Genomic DNA, 25,375 nt, shown 5'->3' on the forward strand with positions numbered 1-25,375 from the left:
ACCGCCTCCTGTGGTCAGAAAATCCGATCCGGTTCCCTTGATGCCCTATCCGGTCATGCCTAGGCCACCACAACCCGGTCCACAGTGTTACCATTGTGGCGGATATGGACACATAGCCCGCATTTGCCCCCAGAAGGAGGAACCCATGGAAATAGGACTGACTAAGAACTATGTGTGTCTCACTACGGAAACAACCCCTCCACCCTTCCGCTGTCCTGTCCAGATTGATGGACACCGAATGATGGCGCTTGCCGATATGGGGTGCTGACATAGTGTCCTACGACCACAAGAACTGCCCCACTCCGTGGGACCCGTGACAGGGACCGTGGCCATCAGATGTGTCCACAGGGATACTAAGAGCTACCCGACCGCAAGAGTGTGTGTGCAACACCCCACCGATAAAGGAAGCCTACTAACAGTCGGTCTGGTACCCAATCTTCCCGAACAAGCTATTCTAGGCAGCGACTACAGTGGTCTTCCCCACCTCCTACAGGACACCACAGACTCCCTGAAGAAATGGTGGGCAGAAGCCCCTTTTTCCGAAGACTCTCCTGCATCGGGCTTTCCCCCCAAACCACCGAAATCCAAAACACAAAAGAAAAAGGAAAAAAGAGACTTTGCCCTGGCCTGCCCTGCTCAGGTGGACAGACATCCGTGGGAAACGGATAGAGAATTTCGCGCCGCTCAGCAAGAAGATCCAGTACTACACGACGCCTGGGGGCGTGCCCTCCCCAATGAGGATCCATTGCAAGTAGGTCCTTACTTCTTCATAAAGAATGGACTCCAGTATAGGAAGGGGGGACCCCCAGACAAAAACCCAGTTGGTTATCCCTGGACTGTTTCGGGAGAAGGTGCTGTTTCTGGCCCACAGTCACCTGCTAGGAGGACATTTCAGCGATGAAAAGACTGGAGAATCGATCCTGGAGAAATTCTATTGGCCAGGCGTATATGCTCAAATTAAGCGCTATTGCCGGGAGTGCCCGGTGTGCCAGAAAACCAGCAGGTATCGGCCTCCAAGGGTCCCCCTCCAACCCCTCCCTCTCATAGATGTCCCTATTACTAGAGTGGGGATGGACCTTATAGGCCCCCTGTTACCCTCTAAGAGCGGGTGCAGGTACGCTCTAGTGTTAGTGGACTACGCCACCCGATTCCCAGAAGCAGGACCACTCCGACAACCCACCACCCAGAACATAGCCAAAGCCCTCATTTCCATCTTCTCTAGGGTGGGGTTTCCCCGCGAGATATTGACCGATCAAGGGACGCCCTTTGTCTTGTCCCTTATGCGCCAAGTCTGTTCTAATCTAGGTATCAAGCAATTAAGAACCTCAGCCTACCACCCCCAAACAGACGGGTTGGTGGAGCGATATAACGCAACCTTGAAAACCACCCTCAAAAAGCTATTGGGTCTTGAGAGCAAAAGGTGGGAGGAGATGCTTCCTCTCGCCCTTTTTGCCATTCGCTGTAAGGTACAAAGTAGTACTGGCTATTCACCTTACGAACTGTTGTATGGACGAGCCCCCCGGACTCTCTTGGACATGCCTCACGAGGCCTGGGAAGCTGAGCCAGACCGGGCCCGTCCTCTACCCGAATATGTAGACAATATCAAGACACACTTAGGAGAAATTAGGGAGATTGTGAGACAGAACCTGTTGGCCGCCCGAACTACCCAGAAAAACCAGTACGACAAAGGAACCTAAGCTCGGTCCTTTGTTCCCAGAGACCTAGTGCTACTACTCCTACCATCTTCGGACCATAAGCTGCTAGGACAGTGGCAGGGCCCGTTCCCTGTCGTACGACAAGTAACTCCGGTCACATATGAAATTGAAACGGACGCCAGCCGAGGGGTTACCCAAATCTACCATGTTAACCTCCTAAAGAAATGGGAGGGACCCCGTCCCGTCCTATCCGGCAGTCCCCCCTTTCCGTTTGAAGGATGTTTTGACCCAGACCTACCAGAGTGCAAGAAACAGGACCTCTGCCGGTCCTTGTCATCTTTGCAATCAGTGTTCTCCTCCTTACCTGGGCACACCACCGTGTTGGAACATGCCATCCACACGGAACCTGGACGGACGGTAAGACAACGACCATACCGAATCCCTGAAGCCCGTAGAGCCGTCATTAAAGAGGAAACCAACCAGATGTTGAAGATGGGCATCATAGAACCATCCAGCAGTAGCTGGAATTCGCCCATCATCCTGGTTCCTAAGCCCGATGGCTCTACCAGATTCTGCATCGATTTCAGGGAGGTGAATAAGATCTCTGCCTTCGTGTAGACGAGATGGTAGAACGCATTGGCAAAGCTAAATATATAAGCACCCTTGATCTGTGCAAGGGCTACTGGCAGATCCCCTTAAAAGAAGAAGACAAACACAAGACCGCCTTCTCAACCCCAGAGGGCTTGTTCCAGTTTAAAGTAATGCCCTTCGGGCTACATGGAGCCCCGGCAACATTTCAGAGGGCTATGAACCGGGTCTTACAACCTCATTTCCAGTACTCAGGCGCTTACCTAGACGACATTGTTATCTATAGCGATACATGGGAACAACACCTTTCACATTTGCAGTCTGTTGTCTCCTCCCTGGGTAAATTTGGCTTCACCATCAACCCCTCCAAGACCACTTTAGCGGCACAGAGTGTAAAGTATCTAGGATACTTGCTGGGTGAAGGACATATCCGTCCTCAGGACAACAAGGTCAAGACCATCCAAGCCATACCCTTTCCCCAAACCCGAAAAGACCTCCGTGCCTTCCTGGGGATGTTGGGCTGTTACAGGAGGTTCATCCCCAACTTTTCCCATACCGCAGCTCCACTGACCGACCTCCTGAAGAAAACGGCAAAAACGGAGGAGATACTAAAACAACTGTCTCCCTTGCTGTTGCATGCCTTTAACCTGCTCAAACATTCCCTGATTTCTGAACCTGTGCTGATGTGTCCCGATTATACCCAGCCCTTCATCCTACAGACTGACGCGTCCGATCAGGGCTTTGGGGCTATGCTGTCCCAAAAAGATTCAGAGGGAGCTGAAAAACCTATCCTCTACCTTAGTCGGAAACTTTTTCCACGAGAAATGAACTATTCCGTTGTTGAAAAGGAGGCACTGGCTATTAAATGGGCGGTAGAAAGTCTCTGTTACTACCTGGAGGGACGGGAGTTCCTTCTATACACCGATCACGCCCCACTTGAATGGATGGCACGCAACAGAGGACACAATGATCGAGTACTCCGGTGGTTCCTCTCTTTACAACCCTTTCGGTTCAGAACTTTACATTGGAAAGGACTAGAATAGGGTAATGCGGACTACCTCTCCTGGTATCCGCCACCCACGACCCCTACAAGAAACACTCCTAGGGAAAGGAGATGTGAAGGGGCGACCCTTACCTCTATGGCGTGGCGAACCAGTGCGGACTCCCACACTTTCGGAACCACACATGCCGCAACTCAGCCAACCCAGGCTACTCCTCTCTCTGTCTCCCTACAGGCGCCGACAGCAACAGCGGTGCGCAGCGGACCGGAAGCGACCTTTCGTGAACCCGGAAGTGTGGCGAATCCCGAAGGACCGGAAGCGACCCCACCTGACCCCGGAAGTCATTCTCCAGGTTCCCGACCAGATGGTAGAAAAGCTGACAAGCCAGAGGATGCGGGGTTCCCAGCAGTGGACTCGTGGCAGGAGTTAGCAGCACGCGAAGAACCAGCAGCGGAGAGCGGAGGAGGAGAAAGGAAGAGCCGAGAGAAGGAAGAGGAGGAAGACGTTTGGTGCGAGGATTGGTGGCGTCCTCAGGAGGTGGCTGGAGAGCGGCCGTAACTCGGAATAGAGTTACGGCGGGGCACGTGAGTACCTTGTCACCTTTCTCCGTGTTTCCCTTTGGTAGTTAGTGTAAATATTGTATAGACTCACGAGCAGCACTCACTGTAAAAAGTAAACGCACCCCCCCTGGCACTGTAAAGAACTGTACATCAACCCCCCCTCAAGCCACACTCTCTACCCGCTACCCGTCTTCTTCTTCCCTTCTCCACCTACCCTACCGTACCTCCCTCACGCTCGCTTCAAACCCTCTCACTCCCCGGTGCAGGTGACAGTATTCCGAGGTCCATTGTCCTCAGGACTAATCGCCCTGTATTTGTTTCTTATACCTCCGAGGGGCACACCGTTACCTACACCACGGAGAGACGACCTCAGCCCAGCAGCGGACATCCTACCGACGACCCCCTCGCCGGATCCTCACCGCAACGGCCCCACCTGCATCTCTTACCTGGACTCCAACCCTGATATCTGTACTCCAAAGACCTGGTCTCTGTACCCTCAATAAAATTCTCGCTACTCATAGCGTACTTCATCCGGCCTCCACGCCTGTTATTCCGGCCCGCCCCAACCCCCACTCCACAGCCATCCAATAAGAAAAGGAAGCAAATGAGATCAACAAGAAAGTCAATGATGGTAAGCAATGGTCTGACCCAAAGCCCGCTGTAAGTATTGGTATTGTTGACAACAGGTCTTTGTGACAAAGAGGAAAGAAGCTGTGTGTAGGCAATATCCAATCGCTATACAGTAGCCAGAAGTCTGGTACCTGGACAATTTCTTTTTCAGGAGTTTGCACAGTTGAGTGCACCATCCACCTTTACAAGAAAAGAAGATGTCGCACTGGATGGGCTTAGGGAGGGCCATCCCCCAGATTCATCAAAGTCATGTTTTGCGAGTCCTTAATAGCAAATATTAAGGATTCGCTATTAAAGACTCGCAAAACGGGATGCATGTAGGAATCACAATATTATTTGCGATTCCTACTCATTCCAAATTTGCGATTAGCTAATTGCTAATCGCAAATAAGGAATGGCTTTCCAATTCATTCCTATGGGCCTAAAGGGCCATAGGAATGAATGGGGAGTCGTTCCTTATTTGTGATTAGATATTAGCTAATCGCAAATGTGCCGCAATTTCAAGGGTGCCAGGGTGTCCAAAGGACATCCTGTTGCACCCCTGAAATGGTAATGTTGACTGGTGTTGCGCACACACGTGTCCCAAGGATATGTGTGTGCGCAACATACAACTTAGAAAAATGCACTAAAGTGCATATTTCTAAGTTTTTGCTATTTACCGCGTAGTTTGACAGCACGGTAAATAGCGGCCCCAGATTGCGAATTCGCAATCTAGGAATGGTTCATGCATTGCATTTAAGGAATTGCAAATTGTGAACTCGCAATTATTTGCGAATTCTTAAATTGCGAGTGCATGAACCCTTGATGCATCTCAAATGCCATTTTTACGGGCGCAAACGGACGAATTTTGCGATTCACACTGTTTGCACTCGCAAAAATGCTTGATGCATCTACCTGCATATCTTTTAAAATAGCGGAAAAAGCAAAAATAGCCCACTGATCACTCCGGAAGCCGAAGAGAGGAGTAAAACAGATTACTCATACTTCAGGCGGACGCAAGTGCTAACATTGCGTTTAAATCCCATTTCTGATGTGTTTTCTAGCCGAGTATACTTGTCTCTAGGTTTGTCTTTCTTGCCGCCCTTCAGCGACATACAGTCAAGATCTTGGCTTCTGACCCGCTCTAAAAGAAACAATGTTTGTGTCACCTGCCTCATACTCCCGGGCGGTAGGTACCTCCAAGCTCCCGGGTCATCAGGGTAACACTCCTTGTTCCTGGTTTCAGGCTAGGCTTGTGAGCTGCGTCCACAGGCTCACTTTTAACAACTTCATTTTTGTTGCAACTACAGATATTTAGTTCAGCTCCTGTCGTGAGTCTAAAAGCAAGAGACAGGACAGACGACTACAAAGGAAGGTCAACGGATGCCAATGCAACTGCTTCATACTATACTCAGGGCCGGAGTTGGGAGAAGGCATCTTTTTACACTCAAGTGGTACCCTTGTGATCTGCGTTGGGCAGATTTAGGCAAGAAGTTTCACAAGAGAATCAGACTTTCAAAATTGAGGCGTATTTTATGATATGACCGTGACGGCTACATATCCCTCCGTAACCACCGATGCAGACGAGGCACCACCTTACTGTAGCCCTTTTAATGCCACTCCTGAGAACCTGACCTTCAAACAGTATACTCATCAATTCCACAACTAGGGTGCATCTGTGGAGTAGACCTCATCACCAGCCTAGACCACTGGAAATCACCCCCTTCATTGAGTCTTCCCAAGTTCAACTACATAGATGCATTGGGTGAAAGCCAGGGCTCATTCAGAATATACATTCCTGCCGCATCCACATACATGCACACGGTGGTCTTCGCACAGATCCAATGTTCGCTCTTTTCCAGGTGCCCCGGTATCTCAGACCCTTCAGCTCACGCAAGATTCCTCCCCAGGGGTGCAGACGCTGCACTTTATTAACATCAGCCGAGCGGAGCTGGGTCAGCGCCGCCGCTCATCTCAGCTGGTCTCTCCTAATTAAACAGGCATTGCAAACTATAATGAGGTCCTTGCGAATCCCCCCGCTCGCCCCTACCTCCCCGTCCAACTAGCAGACGAGAATCTGTGGATTCATCCTTCACCGCTAATGTTTACTTTATGCTGATGATTAGGCAGCGGCTTCCCACTGGAGATGGAGTATATTAAGAAACACAAATTTCGAGCTGTAATTGGCCGTGCGAGCACGCCGCATCTCATTACAGTCGAGACTGTGAAATACCGCACCGCCAGGGGGATCGCTGACACCCCGCGCGACCCTGCTGAGCCGGGCGCGATGGAAATGGCTGTCTCTGCTATACTGGTCCAATTTGCTTGTTTTTGGAAATTGCGAAGTCTTTGGGGGTGCTGTAGAAGTTTCAAGGAAGCTTTTGGGAAAAGGCAGATCCTATTTGAGTATGCACAAAAGATGGTTTGAAGCCGCACTAGTTCAGTTGAAATTGTGAATATTTTGGTGTACCCAGAAATTAAGAACAATAAACATTTAAAGAGGGTCAAAGGGGATTTTAAAGACCAAACTCTGATGCGGCCCCTGAATATACTGAAAGACAAAAAGAATCAGAGGGTCTGGGATAACAAGAACAAGAACGCCGGATATGCACCTACAGAAGACTCTAGTACTATGCCATGTATATACTATAGAGACATAGGTCAGCCTTACATTAAACCCACCAAGTGATCAGATAAGGATGCCCATCAGTCACCACACGGAACCGCCCTTCATTATTTGGGTTCCTCTTAAGACCACCATTGGTGTTATCTATTATCTTTCACATGTAGCTAAGCAGGAACCAGGGAGAGGAACCACGAGGAGAGCGTGGTAAGAGGGATTGGGCCTGGGGTAGGGGGTAGAGTATTATGGTTTGGGGTAGTTTTGTGGTGTTTGTGTAGTGTAATGTAGTGTTTTACGGTTTACGGTAATGAAGAGGAGTCGTGCAAGGTAGTGTTTGAGTTAGGGTTAAACTGGGGGTCGGAGGAGGGTCGTTCTGGAGGTAGTATTTTAGGGTTTAGGTTAGTGCTGTGGTGTGTGTGGTAGTGTTTTAGGGTTTAGGGTAGTGTCCGGGGTTGTGCAGGGTAGTGTTTAAGTGTAGGGAGCGGACTGGGGGTCTGAGGAGGGTCATGCTGGAGGTAGTGACTTATGGTTTAGGGTAGTGGTGTGTCTGTAGTGCAGGGTAGTGTATTAGGGTAGTGTCGGGGTCATGCAGGGTAGTGTTTAAGTGTAGGGAGCGAACTGGGGGTTGGGGAGGGTAGTGCTGTGGTGTGTGTGTAGTGCAGGGTAGTGTTTTAGGTTTAAGGGTAGTGTCAGGGGGGTTGTGCAGGGTAGTGTTTAAGTGTAGTGAGTAGACTGGGGGTCAGGGGAGGGTAGTGCTGGGGGTAGTGTTTTGGGGTAGTGCTGTGGTGTGTGTGTAGTGCAGGGTAGTGTTGCTGGGTTTAGGGTAGTGTCAGGGGGTCGGCCTGGGTAGTGTATATGTAGGGAGAGGTCTGGGGCTCAGGGAGGGTTGTGCAGGTGTACTAAATTAGGGGTAAGGACAGGGCAGGCTAGTGTCACTAACATCACATATTTTTACCATGAGTATAGCTTTACCACGCATGCCTTTGTGAAGTAATGGTATCGTTGGTAAAAGCATATGTGTGGTACAAGTATGCGTAGTATTGGCATGTTGTAATTGCAGCGCGTTGTAAAAGCACGCGTGGTATTAGTACGTGTTGTAATAAGCCATATTCGTACCACAGACACCCTTCCCGTACCTGCCTGCTTAGGCACTACAAACATACAGGGGGCAGTCTGAGTGCCAAACCACAGCGCTCAGATCAATCAGAATGCTGGTTGCTACTAGTTCTGGCCGGAGCAGAGGGACGACGAGGAGAGACAGGAGGTACATTTATTATTTCTTTTTTATACTGCCCCCCACACCCTACCCCGATCTGTGCCAGCTACCACAGTGCCCTTTGCCAAAATAGGATACAGTACAACTAAGGTTTATTACATTCTGCTCACGGCCTTAACACCATAGATGCGCGCAAACATCCCTCCCCAGTGCTGCGCTGTCCATTGGAACTAGTGCTGAATGGACGTCCAATGGTCGTGCGCAGCACTGGGGAGGTAGTGCTGCCGTCGGCCAACGCCCCGACGCAGCACTTAAGAGGTTAACCATCATTAGAACACTGGAATGTTGAACACTCCATTGAAGACAATAGAGTGCGCAGGGCTTCTAATGGGCAGTAGAAGCCCGGAGCATCAACATTCCAATGTTTGCTCACAGCAACAGCTGTGAACAAGGGTCTTACGGAGCCAGAGGGGATTTCAACCCCCTCAGGCTCTCAGAGGTCTTTGCTTTACAAATCATAACATTCTGCTTTCTAGGGGCGGAATGTTCTAATAGCCTTAAATCCCTACGTAGCGGGCACTACCGGCCATTAAAGGCCCGTTCCCTTGCTACAGGCCCTCGCCTACAGATTGTGCCTTAAAAGATGGAGTGGGCCTTTATTGACTAGTAGAGACCACTGGCTATAATAATTAGTCACTCTTCAGTTTTGGGACCAAGCTGAAAGCAGGTGGTATAATGAGAAGGGCAATTAACAACTGTTAACACCCAAACGCATGTGGCAATAATAGTACTAGAACATCTGCCCGAAATTCCACACAACAAAGGCAAAATGAAAATACATCTATTCTCTAGGTCAGCTGCATACCCCAGTGACTGAATCGAACGTGATGTAAACAGCTGTCATGGCCCTAAGCACAGTGATTGGCTGTGGCAATATCATAATACGATATAGAGTAGTAACATAACTTCTAAATCTTAAGAAATTGTAAAATACTGTTATTAGTCGTCTATTATTATTGTCCCTATTCAAAATGAATCCTCCCAATCATAACATGTAATAAATACTGTTAAAGCAAATAGGTATGACCTCAGTGTGCTTGCACTTCTTTTTAGGTGAATGTATATACGTCATCAGGAGAAATAATGTCATTAATCACAGCACAAAAGAGCCAGTGGCCGAAGTGGGCTGTATGGTGTGGTAGGCAGAAGCAAACTGAGAATGACAGATGAATAGACAAATAGATGGAAGACAGAGGCTCCCAGGCCCCACTATGTTTATATTTGTATGTATTTTACTAAATATTTTATTATGACTTTTTTGACAACATGAGGCTGGTGGCGCACCAAAAGCTCACTTGAGGCTACACCTAAAAATGTTAGCAGTGCCCGTGAAGTTCTTGCCGGACCAAAGCTATACTGGGGCTAATAGAAAGGCAGGTAGCGCTGGAAGAGTCAGTCGCAAGTCAGATTGGGCTAATACCTTACACTCCTGCACAGTCCTTTACACATGGGCTATCAGCATCTTCAGTATAAAGGAGTGCAAGACTAGTAACACGCTGGACCTACGCTGCGTTTGTTATATTTCATATCGGTACCCTGATATAGGTCTAGGGAACATCGTACACTTTCCCTACATCGTCTCCCCGTCATTTCATATGAAAGAGCCTTATAAGGACATAACTCAAAATAAGGACAGACTGACTTGTATGGACATAACGCCTTATAAGGACTATAGCCTTTTATGGACGAAACCTTTCACCTAGTTCAATGCAGTGGGTGTTTTTTTCCCAATTGATATTGCTAAGACGTCAACCTTTGCACATATGAATAATTTATGAGTACACTCTACAGGAGGTCCACTTCACCACTCCCATCAACATGGTTTAATCCCCACGTCATCCTCATACTAAGCAATGGGGAACATACGCACACAGTTGGTATAAATAAAGCACCTCTTGCTATCATATACATATTGGTGGGGGTGTACAGACTCAGTTTATATTGCAGACATTGCGGCACGTACCGGAATCTATTGCAGACATGGTTGGTAAATCTTTTGGAACTGCAGCGCTGAAGGACAAAATTCGAAAACGATCAATACTCCATCCAATTTTCAACTGGCCATTTGACGAAGGGAGCATGACACTTTGAACTGCGTGGTCCATTGAAGACGCTTCACACATCGTGGCTAATTGGAAGAATCTCTACACTCCGCGTGGTACACAGAAGATGCTCTACACTATGTTTGGTCCATGGAAGGCGCTCAACACACTGCGTGGTCCATGGAAGATGCTCTAAATTCAGCATGGTCCATTGTAGACGCTCTATAATCCCCTTGGTCAATAGAAGGCGCTCTACACATAGTGTGGTCCATTGAAGACGCTCTACACTCACGTGATCCATGGAAGACACTGAACACTCCGCATGGTCAATAAAAGACACTCTACACTCCATGTCGTCCTTAGAAGATGCTCTACACTCCGTGTGGTACATAGAAGACGCTCTACACTCCGCGTGGTCCATAGAAGACGCTGTACACTCCGCATGGTCCATGGAAGACACTCTGCACTCTGTATGATTTATGGTAGACGCTCAACACTCTGCGTGGTCCAGTGAAGACACTCTACACTCTGTGTGTTCCTTAGAGGACGCTCTGCACTCTGCGTGGTCCATGGAAGATGCTCTGCACTCCGCGTGGTCCATGGAAGATGCTCTGCACTACGCGTGGTCCATGGAAGATGCTCTGCACTACGCGTGGTCCATGGAAGATGCTCTGCACTCCGCGTAGTCCATGGAAGATGCTCTGCACTCCGTCTGGTCCATGAAAGAAGCTCAACACTCTGCGTGGTCCATTGAAGACACTCTACACTCCGTGTGGTCCTTAGAGGTCGCTCTACACTCCGCTTGGTCCAAAGAAGATGCTCTCCACTCCGTGTGGTCCACTTAAGACGCTCTACACTCCACGTGGTCCTTAGAAGACGCTCTACACTCTGTGTGGTCCATAGAAGAAGCTCTACACTACGTGTGGTCCTTTCAAGACACTCTATACTCCGCATGGTCCATAAAAGATGCTCTACACTGCGCATGGTCCATGTAAGACACTCTACATTCCAGCTTCTTTTGCTTTCATCAGAAAGATGCAGAGACATAGGCACATTTAATGGATAGTTGGAATTGGCCCTTGCGGTACGACCTGTCTGCAGAACAGTTTTTAGGATTCCAGCACTATTTTACCTGAATGATAAAACATAAAGCGCTCCCCAGCCCACACATCAAAAACTGACTCAAGGGAGTACAGCAAAGGATTCTGGACATGTTCCTAAGCGTAAAACTGTAGGTGCAGTTACTACAGGTATGTATCCTTCAGAACCTCATTCAGCACATCAAGTTGATCACACATAGTACAGTAAATACTGATTTCGTAATAGAGAAGCAAATGTTCACGAAATACTCACCAATCCCCCTAAAATTCACGAAAATTGCTATTTTAGTACCAAATTATACTACTGCAAGTTGCAATGGCAGTTTGGCACTAACATTCAGGTTCTCACATTTTCTAAAGGAGTTTGATGTTGTCAATTTTTTCAAATTATATAGGACTACAGATGACGTGGGCCATTACTTGTCACATGAGAACTGGGGACCGTCCTATTGACTAATCTCTCCAGCATTTCATATCTGTTCTGGATTATTTATTGTTATGTTTGTCCTGGAACATATCATTTTATATCGGTCTAAGAATATTTTATAACGCACAAACTATTTTGAAATAGGTTAGCGGGTGAAGGCACTTGCGGCAGATATCTTCATGTTCTCAGCAAGGTTGCAGAGATAGTAGCAGTAAGTTAGCTCCGGTGGTTAAGGCACTTCCTTGAGAGAACTGTCGTCTAGACACAGGTGTGACTCATCAAGTAGCAGTACCGATGGTTACTGTGCAGAGCCCTAACGCAGCCCCCACCCTCTGCGGTTCAGGGGAGTCCTTTCAGGGGACCCAGTCTCCAAGGCCTTTACATATTTGCAATATTCAGGGGCAGGGTCCCCTTGCCACATTCTGCCGAGGGGCTCTAATTTTGCCTTAGTTTTGAATGAACTAAGAACAAGCACAAGCAGAGGCCTTCTTGCAGGTTTAAGTTTACAAACTTACTGTTTTTTCTTTTATTCTCAAATCTGTGAGTCCAGATGTTATGGGGTGATACCATTACCATTAGAGTGAAGGGAGAAAAATACATTGAGGGGTTATACGGGTTTGCAAAGAGGGTGATATTTTTGTAGTCTGTGGAGACATGCTGCCTTTTAGGAGGATAAATGTCATTAAAGCCCTACATATGAGGGTAAATTGGCAGATAAAGGGAAAGGTGCATGGTATGGAAGAACGGCTGTCTGCATGTGTGGGGGCTGAGGCAGAGGAGGTGAGTTGTAGTATTGAGCCCCCCAAGTAGCAAGGAAAGAAGGTAGGGGGGCAGGGCCTTATAGGAAGTTTCCTACGACCCGGAAGGAGAAAGGAGACCCAGAAGCGAATGCATCAAACTGATGGCAGACCGTTTCTACAGGAAAAAATATAATTGTAAGGCTTCTCCAGAGAGGCCCAAGCGCCAAGAGCATGCTGTGACGGGCACCCTTCTTGATAGGTGCGTGGCGCGCAAGGGTATATGGTCACAGAATCTTTAGTAGGAATAGAGGTGACATTCCAGTTCGTCACAGCGAGGGGCGGGTCGTTGCGTGTTGAAATACTGACAGACGCCTACATTTAGACATCATTATGAAAAGCCGATTAATATTGTGAGGAAGAAACAGTGGCTGGTGCTCCAACCCACAGCGTGGAGGTTCAGTCATGGTATACACGTATGCTTAATATGAATATAAATTGGGTTCACTTGACTTCAAAATAGGATGAACCGACTGCCAAGGTTTAAAGCATCGCATATTTGCATTTTACTGTCTATTGTTCAGCTCCAAAGCATAGATTGAAAATGTAATCCAAGGTTGGATTCGAAAGTTCCCAGATGTAAATCAAGGGTACAACTGTTTTTTTCTGTTTGATATTAGTACGAAGAGAGTATTTTCGTTATTCCTCACTAAGCCATAGATCAACAGCAAAAAAACTCGAAAATCGGAACCCACAAAATGCTTGAAGTCTTCGCTGTTAGTTCCTTCTTCTGACAGGGTCTTCAGAAGATTCTGGGGACCTCTCCTCAGAAGAAAATAGAAACCTTTCACATGCTCAGTCTCCTGCTCAAAGCAATCCATCAAAATCACGATGAAACTCACTGGTTATCTTATGAGTTAAGGAGGTGGGAGAACTGACGAGCATTCGGGTGGAAAAGTCTAACAGAGACTTCAGTTATAAGCTTTTTAAATAAAAAAAAAATGGCATAAAATTGGAAGGTATCATGAAACGACCAGGACAGGGAGAAGGGAGCCCTCAATGAGGAGAATAGAGACATCTGCAGTAACTCAATAATTGCAGCATCTCGACGGCCAAGCTGGGAGTAGCGGCTCTCAGAAGGAAGGTGTAAGGTGGTAATGGGTGGCCACGGTCATTGATTACAAGGAGGGCACAGATTGTTCTGTGCACCGTGTTCTCTGACTCAAGTCAGGACGTCACCTGTCTGTGGTTCACAACTGGCTATCAATAAATCCACCAACAAGTGGGCGAATGGTTTTGGGTGGGAACTACTTACAAATCACCAGAAAACGGAGATCGTTCCCACATGGAGGCTTGTAAAGAGTCCACCACCGTGGTACACATCCTTGGTGGCCATAATGACCAGTAACTAGAAGTAGAGCCTCCGATTAACCACTGAAAAGAGCATTGTTCCCATCTCAGGATCACTACATAGATCCCATGTGCTTTGTTTCTCCAATAAGCGTAAGAGGTGGCAGGGCGCATGTGGAATCAAGAATAAACTGCACGGATACCTTACACTCAGAGCTGCTTTAAAACAGCCTTCGATTGTAGAGGTTGTGAAATGGAGACAGACCCCCTAAAAATATCCACAGCCCTCCAATATTGGCTAGCCTCCAAAGGCTACCACTAGGCACTCTAGATTCTCTGAGGTACTCCTGAGCTGCATTACCAGAACACGCACATGCTGAATATCCGCCTAGCTACGCACGTATGCACAGGGACGTCTTATATGGTCTCTGGACATGGCTAGGTAGAGTTACTTCAAACCTGGGATCTGAAGCTAGCTAGATCATGTCAGAAACCTGTTTCCACATGGGCAGGTCATGGCCTGGTAACCGCTTACCAAAAGTTATGGTCTAAAACAGCCATACCAGCTTTGAACATGGGCCGGTCTTGATTTGTCAATTAACAGGGCGTGGTTTGACACCTTCTAACCTATGTTTTCGACATGGCCAGCTGACAGTCACCTGCTATTTTACCTCTGGGTTAAACATGGCACAGTCATGGTGCAGGGCCTACTTACCACCGGTTTGAATACGGCACAGTAATGGCCCAGGGCCTACTTACTGCCGGTTTGAATATGGCCAGGTCGTGTTTGAGATCATTTTTTCCACAGGTTTAAATATGGACCGGTCAAGGTTGGGTTCCTTTATACCCTGGGTTGGATCAGGTGTCTGCCTTTCTTACGTCAGGTGTGAGCAGTGTCATGCCTCTTAACCTCAGGAGTGAGCAGATCTCTTCCACTGATTTACGTTAGATTTGAGCAGGGCTCCAGCATGGATCATGTCCTGTGTGATCGTGGCTCTAACATGGATGATCTCCTGTGTGAGCGGGGCTCCAACACGGATCATCTTCTGTACGAGCGGGGTTCCAGCACGATTATCTCCTGTGGGAGCGGGGCTCCAGCAAAGACTATCTTCTATGTGAACCGGGCTCCAGCGTGGATTATCTCCTTTGTAGCCGAGGGGCTGATCCTTTTATCTCAGGTCCCAGTAGGGTTTTTGTCCCACTGTACCAAAGGTTTGAACAGTCCTGCTGCCCATCCTTACCTCAGATTTGATGCGGCCTAGCGCCCCGCCGAGCTCAGACGCGAGCAGGTATTTGTCTTCCTTGAGCAAGTACAGTTCCTCTTTTCCTTAGGTTTGAGTAGGACTCCTTCTCATCGTTACCTCATGTGTAAGTGGTCTCCTGCCGTTCTTAGCTTAGATATGAGCGGGTTGTTTGCACCTCATCATCTTAGGTAGAAGCAGGTCTTCTGTACCTCTTTCCTTGGAACTGAGCACAATTCCTCCACTTTTTTACCATAGGTTGGACGAGGTTTCCTGCCGCTCACACTTCGCTATGAGCTGGTTTCCTCTTCTTCTTTAACTTATATTTGAACATCTCTCCTGACCTTCCTAGCTCAAGTCTGGCTATATCTCTGCCTCGCTGACCTCAAGTATGGGCACATCCAATGCATGTGTTGCCTGGAGGTCTCTGCCATCTAACTGATGGTTTTAACAGTCCTACTACACTCCTTACCCCACATGTGAGCACGTCTCACTTTCCACTCTTAATAAACCGTTTGCTCTTCCATTCACAAGTTGACTGAGCTTTATAGACAAACACGCGTACAGCCAGCCATAGACATAGCAACTCAGCACCTGGATACCATCACGGGTGATAAGCCGCGTTCTACATGTACCGTATGATTGATTGATTGATATTTCAAGGTCTCACGTACATATTCCTGTCCCTCTTACCTCCGGTTTGAGCTGAGCCAGGTCATTGAAAGCGCTCAGCTGGGTTGTGATCTCCGACATCTCCGTCATGATCTTCCTCATACGGACGTTGAGCTCGGCCAGCACCTCCGACACTCGCGCGGTCTCCATGGCTTCCTGCAGGTCGACCAGGTGCAGCGCTCTGCGCTCCTCCTCATTGGCCAGGCATCGCATGTTATCAAACTGCTCTGAGATGAAGGTCTTCATCTCACTCCGGGTCACCTGTGGATGCAGAGGCAAAGAGATGGAAAGCAGTCATTAGTGGCCCTCATCTTACTGAACACTGTGAGTAAATATGAGCATCTGCAGCAGGGAGATATCACTTGGGTAGGAAAGATAAGGCAGTGGCGGCTCTCATAGGGCATGCTGCGGGGTGGTGAGGCGGGTCGTAGTAGGGGCAGGGTGGTGGGGTGGTAAAGTCAGACATACGACGGGACAGAGAAACGTAATAAGTAGTTCCGTAGTTCCGTTGTATGTCCGAGTTTACTACCCCCCACCCTGCCCCTGCCCCTGCCCCTGCCCCACCCCGCAGCACACCCTATGCAAGCCGCCACTGGATTAAGGACATAATTATAGGTGCTCATGTGCAGACAAAAATGAACTGAGGGAAAGTACTGGGCAAAGCAACACAAAAAGAATGAAGGTTTGCCTTAGAGCATGACGCGAGGTTCCTTTTAGGTATTACTTCAGTTACACCAAGTTTTACTACAGACAGAAAAAAAACATTTGTATTGACTCTTGTTAAGTCCAGTCTTGTAAACAGAGAGGTGTGGGGTCTGTTTGTGTTTACGGTATCTGTGAACTCACCTAGAACCTGTGTATGCAAAGGATGCTGCCAGCTAGTAGCAATAGCTTGTGGTTTCTAGGGGAGCCCTGAGAGCAACACTGCTCCTAGTGAGGTGCTACAGATATACTTACTGCTTGTAACTATCCTGAACCAGCACTAGCAAATCCATTAGGTCTCTCAGTTGTCGACCTATTGGCTTTGCCAATGGTTTTTAGTGATACTGCTCACCTTGAGTATGTGCAAACATTTTCCCAGGGGCCAAAATAGATGGTCTGTGGTGAGACCGAGGGCCGCACTAGTGCCAGCAGGGTGGAGCGCAGGTGAGAGGTGGATACAAGGCAGGTGTAGATGGAGCCGACCGTGTACTGGGTGTGGACTGTGAGTCTTGGAGTTATTTTCAGAGTTGCGTTCCATGCTCTCCTCTAAATTATGCCACTAGCCTGTAGAAGAGACATAGATTTTAGGAATGCTGAAAAATATGCTCTGTTCTGGTGGCATGTACTATAAAATCCCTTGACAAACACCACGCTGCGAGGCCTGCACTATGAGCGTTTCTAGTACAAGGAGCATATTGGCTGGTTTTTCTAGCTATTGTTTATAATGTCCACGCACACACTTCTTGTATTTTTTTGGGCTATATCACTGTGCAATTTTAGATTCATGTCATGCAGTTCTCTGCATGTGTGCCTGCCCTGTGGGTTACAGGGGGTAATAATGTGTATATCATCCAATGCTGAAGACTAGTCTCTTTCAACACTTGTGCGGCAACACTTAATACTGTAGTAAAAGCAGAGAAGTCCACGCCAGATATTTGAGCAAATGGTATTTAAATTACAGTATAGTCTTTTTCAACACTTGTGGGTAACACTTAATACTGAAGTAAAAGCCGACAAGTGCACACCAGATATTTGAGCAAATGGTCTTTCAATTACAGTACGCTTCCCTCAAAACCTGCGAAGAAACAGGATTATTGAAAATAAATGTAGTAACCAGGGCTTATACATTTCGCAATTGGAATGCAGCAGTGGTGCTGGGAGAATTTTCAGAAGGGGGGAGTGAGGAAGGAGTGCAGGCATTAATGTCACATCCCTGAAGGCATGGGAACTGTGAAAATACAGATCATACGAAGAACAAGTGTAGCAAATGTATTCAGCAGGCCCGTAGTAGAGATGGAGTTAGTAGCTGGCGATATATTGCGGAGCACTATGGTGCAAATATATTACTAAAGCAAGGTGTTGTAGGTCACTGTGGGGCATATTACTAAGCATAAGCGATAATTATCGCTATGCTTTGTTAGCAGCAATAATTTTATCGCCGTGCTTCACCGATTTTTATTGCTTAGGAGCCTTGCTATTATCAAGGTTTATCTTCTAAGCGATAAAAATCGGCCGAAATGCATGAATATCACTGAAAAGTCAGCGATATTCATGCATTACCGAGCTAATGCTCTTACCCATGTTGTCCACCTACTATTGGATAACATGGCTAAGAACTGCTCAGGGCAGGCATTAGCTTTTGGAGATATTCGCTTAGCGCGAATATTTCCAAAAGTTGGTAAATCGAAGATAGCGTTGTTAGCGACTGTTTTCAGTCGCTAACATCTTGGCACGCCCATTTTGCATGTCATTAGCGATAATTATCGCTGACATGCAAAGTGGGCCCCTAAATGCCCGCTATCACCTACAAGCTGTCGCTAACTGGTGTTAGCGACAGCTAGGTAATAGGGCGATGAAATTATCGCCGCATTAGCGGGAAAAAGTCCCACTAATGCGGCGATAATGGCCCTTGGTAATATGCCCCTGTGTTTTTACCAACTACAAATTTTACACTAAAATGATAACTACATATGCGCAGACAAACCTTTTTATTGATAAAACTTGGAAGCGCACAGAAGAGTTATGTAGAAATCAAGTTTCAGGGAATATTTCATTTGTGCATTGATCGGATTTGTTCCTACTAAAATCTTTATTTCCACCACACTTCAGAATTAAAAAAACAGAACACGTGCTCCATTTGTGCTATCGTAACTGCTAAAATCTTTATGACATATTTGTACAGTTCATTTACAGGTATTTAAATGGTGTTATGTGCCAGAATTATTTTTTACAAAATCCTCTCATTTTACAGTCAGAGAAGGAAAAGTAAACACCAACCTCCCTTTTAAAAGAATAGACATTAATTTGTCAAAAGTCAAAGATTGAAGTCCAGCAAGATACTGCACCGACTCTGTCAAGGAGCCCTACAGCCCCAGGCCCCTCCGAGGATTCTGGACGAGGCAGGAATGCCGATTACAGACCCTCCGGCCATAGCAGAGAACTAGGCCGCATATTATGCAAAGCTTTATGCCCCCAGGAATGCTTGTTAGAGTCCACAATAGATAAATTCATAGCTGACCTGCCACCCAAAGCGGTGTCGGATGAGGTGCGGGATCAGCTGGAGCTGCCCCTGACAGACGAGGAGTTGGGTACGGTACTGGGAGAGCTTAACCCAGGAAGGCGCTGGGGCCTAATAGGTTCCCAAGGGAATTTTTCCGACTGTATTCGGTGCAGCTAGCCCCGCACTATCGGGCGATGGTGGAGGAGGTTCGGTAGAAGGGTTTACTTCTCCCGGACTGGAGGCATGCAGAGGTGGTGGTGTTCCATAAGCCCGGCCGGCCCCATGAGCAACATGCCTCGTATCGCCCCATTTCTCTTTTAAACGTGGAGGTTAAAATTCTAGCTAAAGCCCTGGCCAATCGCCTTCTGTCCCACACCTCTGTACTCATACATCCTGATCAGGCTGGGTTCATGCCCCAGAGGGCAACCAGACACAACATTAGGAGGACACATGAGGCTATTCGGCGGAGTGGGGAACCAGCGGCTCTACTCCTAGCAGATATGGATAGGGCGTGCGACTCCCTGAGCTGGGTATATTTATTTGCCTTGCTGCGCAGACTCAACCTTAGCTCACGCTTCTAACACTCCTGTATACGGATCTGACGGCATCGGTCAGGGTGGCAGGGGCGACCTCATTTACCTTTTCTATCAGACGAGGCACACGGCAGGGCTGTCCCCTGTCCCCGTATTTCTTCGATCTCGCCATGGAGCCGCTGGCGGCCTGGATGCGCATAGATGCGCAGATCTGGGGTTTCCGAGTGGGCCCGGGCCTGTCGGACAGGATCGCGCTCTATGCGGATGATGTGCTCTTCTTTCTTACAGCAGTTGACAGGACATGGCCATGGCTCCTGAGCATCCTGCAGATCTTAGGGGAGACATCAGGGCTCTACATGAACCCTCGCCAACCCACGTTATGGGCTTTGGGGGATCAGACGAAAGTGAGCGCGTGGGTTTCCTCATTACAGTTGGGAGTGGGGGGACTGAAGTATCTGGGCGTGTTTGTTTCAGTTGTGTCGGCAGCCTCCTGGGGGCGGAACTTGGCCCCAGTATGGGAGCAGGTACGTACAGACCTCAAGATCTGGTCCTGTATGCTCCTGACGTTATATGGTATATCAGCACCATTCAAGAGGGTGGCGCTCTCCCGGCTCCTCTACCAGCTACAGAATCACCCATACCCGATCCGACCCCATTGGTTCCGGTTGGCTTGGGCAATTCCTGTGGGAGGAGAGAAGGGTGCACGTGGCTCTTCGTATGTGCTTCCTCTCTACCTATAGCGGAGGGCTTGCAACCTCAGACATTCTCTCGTATTATCAGGCCTCACACTTGCTGGTCCTCAATGAGTGGTGGTACGGTGATAGGGGAAACCCGGCATATGCACTTGCGCGGCTACTCGCTCCATACAATTCTGTATTCGGCGCCATTACGGGGTGCGTTGCCGTCGGTCACGCGGGTGGTGTTCCTGATTTGGAGACAGGCATTACGACGAATGTGATGGTGGAACACCCTTACTAGGGAGACTCCCCTTAGGAATAATGGGCGTTTACCCCAATTAGCAGCCTTGCAGGGTTTCCGGAGATGGGACGATATAGGGATTTCAGTCCTGGAGGATGTTATGAGGGGCTCCACACTGAAGTCTTTCCAAGACTTCCAGAGGGAATTCCTATGCCATGGTTGCAGTTCTATCGCTACCTTCAGTTTCGTCATGCCCGTCCCCCAGCTAAGAAGGTCTATAGTCTCTCCCCGAATTCAGTCGACTGGAAGCTAATGTTTTTATGGGGGATCTGAAGGAAAAGAAAATTTCCCGGATCTTCCAATCCCTGGTTATGCATTGCTCCCCCACATTTCAGAAACTTCGGGGGGACTGGGAGGCGGATGTGGGCACACCGAAGGAGGAGGATTGGATGGAGGCTTTGGCGGCTCCACAGGGAGCGGCCATAGCGATGCGACTCCGCCTCATCCAATTCAATTACTTACATAGGGTCTACCTTACTAGGGTGCGCTTGTGGCGTGCCGGGGCAGATCGCGTACCCGGAGTGTCTTCGATGTGGCCGGGAGATAGGTACGTTCATCCATACGGTCTAGCGGTGCTCCTCCCTGGATCGCTACTGGAGGGGGTTATTTGCCTGCTTTTCGGAGGTCTTGGGGTGGGGGATTCCCCCGTACGCCGCGGCTCGCCTGGCTTCATGTCATGGAGGGAATCAGGGGTAATGTATACAAACGTCACCTTATGCAACTGGGATTTACGCTGGCTAAGCGAGACATCGCCAAGGCGTAGAAAGCACTGCAGGCCCCCTCGGTGAATGCATGGAAGAATGGTTTAGATTTTTGTATGGGGCTAGAACAACCTGTTTTGTGACCAGGGGGTGCCCACGCAAGCACTAAAGAATTTGGAAACAATGAGCGGATTATCAGGGCCTGTGGTTGGACCCACCAACCGTGGCAGAGGCTCATCCATTGAAGTAACTTCCCCCCATATATTTAGCCTGTGGGGATGCCGGGGGGGGGGGGGGGGGGGGCTGGTTGAGGCTTTTCAGTATTCAGAGATACTTCTGGCTTATTTCTAGGCTGTGGATGGGATTGTGCAGGCGGTGTGGGACCAAGGGGGGGGGGGGGGTAGGGGTGGGAGGGGGTTTACACTACTTTGTACTATTCTAATGGTTTCTGACTGTATTTTGACTTTATTCTCCAAAACAAAAACAAAAAAATGAAAAGTCGATAACTCGTGTATCTGTACGGTCTGATTCTGCAGATGTCTCTGGTGTGCAGAGCCCTGCGATATATATGCGACTTGCCAAATAAAATGTTTAAAAACAAAACTTGACATTTGACCTTTATGTTTGTAGTACAGCAAATGTGCCCTCATAAAAATAAAATATAAGAGGCCATTTTTTTTGCTGATTGCCTTCTGATCTCCAGCATTTCTGATGAAGAACTGATAATGCCAGAGATAAGTAGAATTAGCCGTGCGTGGAAAACCTTTTCAAAGAAATACAGTGTGTAAACTAACACATAAGGAAGGCCGCTGAAAATAGAAGCACTCTCAAGGAGTGCCTCACGAAAAAGAAAAAAGAGTTCCTGGAAAGGGAGCACTTGTGGCAGAATACAAGGAGCCAGTCAGAGAGGTAGTAAAAAGGCTACACACCAAAGGAGGGACAGCCTAAAACAGAGAGCTAGCGAATATAATGCAAGTAAATGTGAGCGACAAAGCCAATGGTAAGCAATGGTGCAATGCATTCCTAGGTAAGTCTTCAGCATGTCCCCAGTATGTCTTTGCAAGCAGACTGCTGCTCTGTCTGGATGGCTTCGGCCTAATAAATGGACTGAAAGACACCTGCATGCTTAAACAGTCTTTCATTGGATCTCCCCTCTCACCCCTCCGTGCCCTTTCACGGTCTACCCACTCCAGGTCCAGGACTGCCTGTTCGTCTCTGCTATCGTGGGCATTGCTATCATTAGAGCAGCAGGTGCCAGGGCCAAGTGGTGGGAGGGACAGTGCTTAATTTGTAGAAAATTCAAAATAAGTGGCAGGCAGCAACATTTTCTTAGGTGCCCTTAGCCAACTGCTGTACACCTAGATTACCAGGTCATGATTCCACCTCATGCCTCTTTCTTCGACCACCCTGTGCCTCCTGCCTCTTTATCTCACTCACCCTGATTGTTTTCCCTTTGTCGCCGTTCTCCTACCATCCTCTTTCTTTCTCACTGTTCTGCGTCTCACAAGGGCAAAGCCTTACCATGAAAAATAACTCCTGGTGTCAAAAAGTGAGCGCAGGCGCGTATGATGTGCAACCACTGGTTCAAATTAAGCAGTGTCAGTGGTCCAATAATGGGGAGTTTTTACTACCCAAACACAGGGGAAGGTGGCTCTAATTTCCTAAGTGCATTGGACCCTGACGCCATTACTACCCACTGTATGGTACCCGCCTTAAATGCCACACAGTGGCACATCCAGCCATGTGTAGGGTGGCAGAGAGCCCACCACGGTGAAGTCACAGCGTCTGTCTCGCTTCTTCCTACCCTGTAATCTCCCCAGAGCCTCTCTGCATCTCATCCGGCTTCTAGCCAATGAAAAGCTAGAACAGCCTTCTCTTAGCCACTGCCCATCACACCCAAGCGGCTGCCACCTTCTGTATCAGAGGGACAGCGGGGAGCTGGACCAAAATGCACCTAGATGGTTTTTCAGAAAGCTGTACAACATGGAATTGAGCAAGTGGGATCCGCGGTGCGACAAAATGTATAACAAGCACTGGCAAAGCAAAGAGACTCAGATTTCATATGTGAGCACATTCGTGAGCAACTATTTACAAACTCCCCTTAAATGCGCTGCATGCACACATGTTGTTTATGCCATTATCACCTGCCTATTGGCTTTGCCGCTTCTAGGAAAAAATAGCAAGAATCATTTATTTCTGTATAGAATGCATAAAGAAGAAAAGGAATTGATTGTGACAAACAGGGCAACAACTGAAGGTACTTTTCAGATAGAAGAGTCCCTCGTGCATCCCAACAGAGTCGCATCCTGAAGGAGGAATGATACACCAAACAGCCAATGGCATGTGGTGAGAAGGTGAAGCTACTCTGACTGTAGCCATAGCCATTCTACGTTTACTTGGTAGAACTGGTAACAATATATCCTGCAGACACATGCGCTGACTTAAGCCAGACCTAAAAACAGGGATAACCAAGGGAAAAGAAATGAGGAACGAAAAGTGTGCAAAAACGTAATTACATAACAAAGAGAAATTGAAGCTGCCAGTCAGTTACTCCACATTAAATGTAAAACGCGGGAAAGAAAAATGATTACACTGACATTGAAACTAAACAATTTCCAACAAAATTACTGCACATCACATGGAACTCATTAGTTCACAGAGGGACTGCAAAGTGCCACATTACGGAATGGGCTGCTAGGGAGGCGCTTGTGAAGAGGCCTTCTTACACCCCACAAGGCACCAGTGAGTAGTTAATCGCCCATTCAACACGTGGCCTCTCTGCTGTGGTGATCAAAAGAGACCGCCACCTTTGCCAACACCGAGTAGGTTTTCTTAACTGCAGAAATCAGCTACACTATACCCGTAATGAAGAACACAACAGGAGACACAACAAGAGATCAACAGCTGAATTGCGAGGGGATTTAGATATTGGCAAAGCAGTGTATTCTGCCTAGAACGTCGACATTGGAAGAAAGACAAAAAGACTCAAGGCAGTACAGGTTTGGGGGAGAGGGGATGAGAATTGCATTTGAGTTTAAAAAAAAAGGCATAAAAGATTATACAAAGTGACAAAATGTGAACTAGATACAAATAGAAAGGGGCCATGCGGTCATTAATATCTGTACTGACTGAATATTATGATTTTTAATGTTAATGTTACCAATTTGTTGAAGCGCAAACAGCTGCCCCAGCAACGGAGCGTCCTGGCGCTGAACCTAAACAGTACCTGAGGGGAGGGGGAAGTCACAGAAGAGTTTAGATGATGGAGAAAAGGTGGGTTTTTAGTTCCTTTCGAAAGGTAGTCAGGTTGGTCAGGGTGCGGATATGCAGAGGCAGGGAGTTCCAAAGTGTTGCCCCTAAAATCTTGAAAGAGCGTCCGCCCTTTCTGCAAAGCTTGGTTCGAGGAACCGTCACTAGGTTTTACAAACAAAAAATGATTGTCACCAACGTGCCTCTTTTCCCCCCATTTCCATAATAATCATAAGTAAGAGTGACAAGGGGCGGGACCGACGCTCACACAACCCTTGTCGTGCTACAACATGACTACTACACAACTCCTCCTTCATACTGAGGCTCGAATAGGGGAACACGAACACAAAAAAACGTTCAGTTATGTATTTACAAATCGTTATCAGGCAAACAGCTTGAGAGTGAAAACTACAATTACTTCCCAGGGCTCTCAGCCACAGCTGTATGCGCGCGCGAGATAGACGCGCACGTGAAAAGTTTTGTTTTATCAACGGAAAGCCATTTTTGACGTTCACAAACATGGAGAGGGAGCAGCAAGGGGCGAGGGAGCAGCAAGGGGCGAGGGGCAAGGGTGAGGGACGCATCACTCGAGGGAGGGAGCTTAGAAAAAACACTCATGAAGTACTGAAAGAAAAAGTAGTTCCTTAAATGTGAGCAGCGGAAGCATATAACTCTTCCAGTCAGAAGTATTGTAAAGACGCTTTGCTCCAGGTGGTTGGAAAAATACAGGGGGTGGGTGTACAGGGGTGGGGGAGAGAGGAGACACCACACCAAAATGGACAAGCATAGGCATCAAATAAACACCAAGCAAATAAGAGTGACAATAAAGGC

At 47.9% G+C, this 25,375-nt stretch overlaps 1 protein-coding gene across 1 annotated transcript in view; it reads right to left on the bottom strand.

Moving 5' to 3' along the window:
- The window catches only part of TRIM44 (tripartite motif containing 44), a 511,513-nt gene that overhangs the window by 349,280 nt on the left and 136,858 nt on the right, over positions 1-25,375 (bottom strand). The window contains exon 3 of the mRNA XM_086959538.1: positions 15,903-16,142. Within this exon, the coding sequence (XP_086815664.1) occupies positions 15,903-16,142 (240 nt within the window). The remainder of the gene's footprint in view (positions 1-15,902; positions 16,143-25,375) is intronic.

This window comes from Lissotriton vulgaris, chromosome 2_2 (assembly GCF_964263255.1).
Source record: "Lissotriton vulgaris chromosome 2_2, aLisVul1.2, whole genome shotgun sequence".
Taxonomy (NCBI): domain Eukaryota; kingdom Metazoa; phylum Chordata; class Amphibia; order Caudata; family Salamandridae; genus Lissotriton; species Lissotriton vulgaris.